At 41.5% G+C, this 6055-nt stretch overlaps 1 protein-coding gene across 3 annotated transcripts in view; it reads right to left on the reverse strand.

The window, feature by feature from the left end:
* PRXL2C (peroxiredoxin like 2C) overlaps positions 1-5434 on the reverse strand; it is a 10997-nt gene extending 5563 nt beyond the window's left edge. For 2 of the 3 annotated variants that reach the window (XM_024132923.3, XM_024132922.3), the window contains exons 1-4: positions 5106-5434; positions 4596-4664; positions 3645-3698; positions 3371-3476 (exon numbers count right to left, since the gene is read on the reverse strand). In XM_024132923.3, coding sequence (XP_023988691.1) covers positions 3371-3476; positions 3645-3698; positions 4596-4664; positions 5106-5321 — 445 coding nt within the window. In that variant the 5' untranslated portion in view covers positions 5322-5434. The remainder of the gene's footprint in view (positions 1-3370; positions 3477-3644; positions 3699-4595; positions 4665-5105) is intronic. The other variant, XM_007119651.4, reaches the window with a different exon arrangement.
* Positions 5435-6055: the final 621 nt, after the last annotated feature.

The following is a 6055-nucleotide window of genomic DNA, read 5'->3' on the forward strand; positions in this document are numbered from 1 at the left end:
CAACAGTGAGAGGCCCGCGTACCGCAAAAAAAAAAAAAAAAAAAAAGTAATTTAATATTTTATTTATTTATTTATTTTTGGCTGGGTTGGGTCTTTGTTGCTGTGCGCAGGCTTTCTCTAGTTGCTGCTAGTGGGGGATACTCTTCGTTGTGGTGCGTGGGCTTCTCATTGTAGTGGCGTCTCTTGTTGCTTCAGTAGTTGCAGCACGTGGTCTCAGCAGTTGTAGCTCATGGGCTCTAGAGAGCAGGCTCAGTAGTTGTGGCACATGGGCTTAGTTGCTCCGCGGGGCATGTGGGATCTTCCCGGACAAGGGCTTGAACCCGCGTCCCCTGCATTGGCAGGCGGATTCTTAACCACTGTGCAACCGGGGAAGTCCTCCACTCCCTTTGAGTAAAGCAACTCAGTCTCTACCTTTCTTGTAACTTATCTTTTTCCTATCCCTGCCTTTTATGTCCTTTTAGTTTTTTTAAATTTTGGACTCCACCAGTTCTGAGGCCAGAAAATGACTGGTTGAGCAGCAAGACACCATGGCCCAGGTCCTCTTGCCCATTGTCTGCCCCTCCGGGTGCATGTCCACCAGTGTACAGCAGTTACCAGTCCCGTTCATCTTCTCCTGCCGGGTCGCAGCACAGAGTCCAACCCTCAGCCCTGCGGTGGGTTCCTACTAGTGCTTTTTGCTTTTTATTTTGATGATTATGCTGCCTTTGACCTGCCCGATTTCTTAATATTTCCAGATACCTATTATTTCCTTCATCTCTCCAACTTTTCTATTTCTTTCATGTTTATATTAGGATGGACATTCATCTCACCAAGAAACAAATACAGGCTCATTAGCTTAGAGACATGGGTAAAGGACTAAAGTTTACTGTTTTTTAGGATTTTACACTTAAAATAGATGTTCATAAATCCAAACTATCTCCTCATGTCCGAAGAAGGGTCATTTAACATTTCTGAAATTTTAGAAATTTAATTGAAGAAGATTTCACAACCTAGAATTTCACAATCTTTGCTGTAAAGCACAATCTAATTTTGCTAGTACGAATTTAGTTATGTGTAAAACTCTTGTTTTTGATTTTTTCCTCTTAGTTTGATTCTTGGACTCAAGACCAGAATTTTAACTTGAAACATTAGATTAAGTAAGTATTATAAGAGGCATGTTTTCTGCATTGTGCTTATGTGCTGTCTACAGTCATCACTGTAGATTTAACACCATAAATTGGCTTATTATCAAGTAAGGCAAAATGAAATACTGGGTAAACCCATTACTCCCTTGAATTTAGTGGCTTTATTTTCTTACTCTTTGTCTTTATAAACTGTCCCATTAATTTTAAATTATTATATTTTATTTTCAGTGTCATAATTTTCAAGTAGGATTATTCTGAAACTGATTCTGAGATTTGTGCTTTTTCAGGCAGGAACTTTAAAAAATTATTTTGTGAGAAACTAATGTTTTCTGTTTGGAAATACAGTACTTTAACACAGATCAAAGGAGTTTAAATGATTTGAATATACTCTCTCTTATAATCACAAGAATGTATTTTGCTTTAAATTCATCTGTTTTCTTTGCAATTCCACATCTTTATTGAGGCAATGAATGGTGAGGTGTTACTAAAGTGAAACTCACAGTTTATATCTAAAGTGGCTAAATGACAAACAGACCTTACACATGCTGAGACTCTGCTATAGCACAGGAAAACAGTCTACCAAAGATGAAGGTTCACAATCTGTACTGTTGCAATTTCCTATACTAAAAAGAGAGGGGAAAAAAAGAGCAAATTTTGTATTTATGCTACCTCATCATTGGTTTTAATAAAGTTTAGGTTGCTTTCTTTAAAAACTTTAGTAAAGGGATCCTGTCAACTCTACCTCATAAGTAGCTCTGTGATCTGTCTCTCTGCATTTCTACTTCAGGCCGTGTCATTTCTTTCTAGCCTATTACTACAAACTTGTCAAGAACATCAATGATTCCCGTTTGGCACATTCCAATTGCTCCTCCACCTGGCAACAAGACTGTGTCACTTCTCCACTCAAATATATTAATTTTATGACTTCCCTACTGCCTCCAGAACAAATCCAAACTCCTTGGCATGTTCCCAGACTCAGTCCCCTGGCTCACACAATCCCCCAACTGGCTCCTAGACTCTGGCCAGACACAGGGAACTGTACTTCTCCAACAGTCACATTTTTTCATACCTGTGTGCTTTTGCGCGTGCTACTTTCCGTCAGCTACACCATTCCCAGCCTCACTTCACCCAGCTAACTCCTTAAAGAATGAGCTTAGACAACACCACCTCTAAGAAGCCTTCCCAGATTCCTCTCTCCCTGTGCATTTCTGGTGTTACAGGCTTTTCTGCATTATAGGTATTGCCAGTACATACTCTCCTCTTTTATGAGCCCTAAACTGTAATGTAGTTGACTGTTTGCTTCTGTCTCCCAGAGTAGATTATGAGCATTGGGTTGGCAGGGGCTGTGTCTTTTATCACAGTCCTCCCAGGAACATCCAACACAGTGGGTCCCATGGGTGTCATTCTCAGCATTTGTTGAGAATAAGTGATTTGAGTTCAAGTTGAGTTCTCTTATTTGGTATTTCAGAAGCCAAGTTTTTTCTACCTAAAATATATATAAATAGTTCACCTAAAGCTTATTATACTCTTAATTGTAAAGAATTGTGTAAGGACAGGGAATATGGACCATATAAAGATGAATAAAACATCAAACTTTTCAACTAACTATACTACCCACCACCTTAAGTACAATTATAGAGTATATAATCGAGTACAAGGTGCTATTAAAATACAATGAAGGAAGCAATTGCTTCTGCTTGAAGAGCTATTAAGAGCCCCTTTGAGTTGGGCTTTAAATGAAAACTAAGATTTCATCTATTAAAGAACATAGAGCGTTCAAAGCCATGGTGTTGAGGTATGAAAATATATTAACTGAAGCAATATTATTTTTCTTGTAATTACAAAAGTAAAATGTACTTATTGTAAAAAATTCAAAAGCCACTTTTCTCATTCCCATGACTTGGGGTAATCATTGCAATATCTTTTAAAACATTTTTCATTTCACACATATATAGTATAGATCTTTATGAAAATGGTTTTTATTTTTACAAAAATGGAATCATACTAAAAACACTGCTCTGCAACTTGCATTTTTCATTCATTTAGTACTTTGCCAACAGCCTTCCATGTCATTACATCCAGGAAATGAATCTTTTAGAGTCTCATGAATCTGGATCACTTACTAGAATCATAAAAAGCAGGCTGATTTTATGAATTTACCACTTGTTCCCCTATGCATATATATGCATATGTGAAATGTGAAATACACCATTAGTGTTTTCTACTTGAGACATATCATGTCTTACCTGAGGAGGCAATTTCTTCACCCCTTTGCATTCCCAATCTTTTATAAATTTCTCTCTCAGGATCAACATAGATTTCATGAGAATACCCAGTCAGTTTACAGAAAGGCTGAAAAAAGAGTATAGTTGGAATTTTTATCAAAAGAAATGGGAGAAAAATAGTGATAATCTGACTTAATTTTAGCAAATTTAGCCTACATTTAATGATTCAAATAATATAATTTTTATGTCTGAAAGAGATTTAACCTGTTAGAGTCACAATTTGCTATATATTTACCTCAATATGATGGTAGGATGACTGTCCAATCACTATAAGAGTGACATTTGCTTCCTTTAGGAGAGAAAAAAGACATGTACATATTATTGGAAATCACATGTTTCATACAATTTCCCCTAATCCAACTCTTTTGTTCCATCCTAATGCCACCTATAGGCTTCTAGAAGAATGGTATAAAGAACAAAATTGTGTGAGTCAAAGCAAAGAGATGTATGCTAAAATGTTCAATTAATTCATATTATTCTTTTGCTAAGTAAGAATTTCAAAATAATATAGTCAGTAGTTCTCTACACTTCCCCCAAAGGCATACATTAAACAAGAATAAAAACTATTAAAGTAGGGTTATTTAATCAGACAATTTTATTCTTTCACATCTCAATTGATAAGGTCTGCTGAAAATAGATCTTAGTTTTACAAAATCTACCCAATGCGTTCACTCAAAAGCTCAGCTGGGGACAAACCTCTATATGCCTGAAGAAACACACCTGTATGTGGTTGTCAGACCAATGTGGAACATGCATTCCATTAACAATACAAATTTTCACCTTTAAGATATATTAGTATTTTCCTATAACGAACAACTATTTGGAGTGTCTTTATTACAAAAATAAAGGGAAGGAAATATTTTTAGCATTTCTGTTTTTGGTCATTATCAATCAACATTTGAGAACAGGCAGGTTATTAGGTAACATCAAAATTATTATTATGGTTAGTATGTTTATAACCACGCAATAATGAACAGGCCAGAAATAGACTTCTAACGCGTGCCTCCCCTTTTTGGAGGTGTTGGAGAAATGTGTGGGATGGTGAGAATCTGGGTTTGTGAGTGTCTGCGCTGGAGAGGCGGTGCACTCCGCACCTCATCCCGTTGCACTCCTTATAAATGGCAGGTGATTTTCACAAGGCCGCCCTGAAGCGGGGCTCGCTGCTGCTCACTCTCAGGAAACTTACTTTTAAGAAACTCTTGGGGATTTTGGCCAGATCTTCTACATATTCCTTGCAGATGTAACACAGGAAATGCTGAAATTCCAATAGGGGCAAAAAGGACAAGTTAGCAACTAACACCCCCGGGGTCAGAAAGGACCAAGTACTTCATTATGCGTGATGCTAATTAACACAACACCCAAGACGGCTAGAAAGAGGTATCGGGGCGCCCAAATATGCATTGAAATTAGGCCGCACCCAGTCTGTGCTAGGCCTCTTCGCTATATGAGAAAATGGCCTTGGCTTGGCGGCCTGCTTTTGCATTCCCGTTCAAGGAAGCGAGAGGAGCAGTTCGCATTCCGGAAGCTTCTAGTGGATGACCGCGGGAATGGCCAGGCCCGGCGGGCTTCGCTCTCGGGCCCTGGTCCCGTCCAGGGGCCCGATGTAACCACCCCCCAGCGGAGGCCGTGGAAGCAACCTCCGTCCCAGCCTGAGGGTGAGGTCCCTGCTCCGGATCGTCCCGCAGCCCGCGCTCACCCGCACGAAGACCACTACAGCCCGGCGCTCCCGGAACAGCGCGCCGAACAGCACCCGCCTCCCGGAGGCGTCCAGCACCGGCAGGTCGGCCACGGCGGCGGCCAGGCGCTGCCCGCTCTCGGGGCCGCTTGGGACTGGGACTGGGGCTGGGGCGGCGCAGCCGCTGATCTGCCGCGTGACCGGGGCCACGGATGGGGCGGCCATCGCGCCCTGCATCCGCGGGCCCTTGGTTCGCGAGGGTGGGGGTCAGAATCTTTGGTGGGCCGGGTCGCTACCCAAGCTGGGCGTAAGGAGCGGGCCGTACTGGCGGGGCGGGGCGCACGGCGGGGCGGGGCGCACAGCGCGGAGTTGCTTGAGGTCCAGAGGCGCTGTGGCGCCCGGGGAGAGTGAGGCGCGCGGGGGCAAGCCGGGGCGCCCATGTTTTCTTCCAGGTTAGGCCCCGCCAAGTCTCTGTACGCAGCTCCGGTGGTTCCGAAGCTCCGGAAGGTACGGAACCGCTGTCGCGTTTTCTGACTCAGCCACTCATGGTAGAGAGAGACAGAGAGATCCAAGCCGAGAAAGGAGTTAATTAGGAAGAAAGCAACCCCTGCTCTCCGTAGCCGCCTGGGTCGAAGTTAGTTCTATCTGTTCAAGAGAACCAGTTACCAAGCACATCCAAATTTATGATCCGATAGATTTGTTTTAACTTCTAGTCTGTTTTTAACCCATTCCCTCCTCAGTTCTCGTGCTTTTTTTTGTTTTTTGGTTTTTTGCAGGTATCACTAACATACAGTGTAATGTACAAATCTTAAGTGGAGTTAAATTTTATTTTTTAATTAAATTTTTAAATTTAAAAATTTGCCAAAATTTTATCATGGAAGTTTTAAAACATGCCCAAAAAGTTGAAAGAATTTTACAGGGAACACTCCTATATCCACCACCTAGATTCTATTTTACTCCGTCAGAATCTG

The sequence above is a fragment of the Physeter macrocephalus genome, chromosome 9, assembly GCF_002837175.3.
Source record: "Physeter macrocephalus isolate SW-GA chromosome 9, ASM283717v5, whole genome shotgun sequence".
Taxonomy (NCBI): Eukaryota; Metazoa; Chordata; class Mammalia; order Artiodactyla; family Physeteridae; genus Physeter; species Physeter macrocephalus.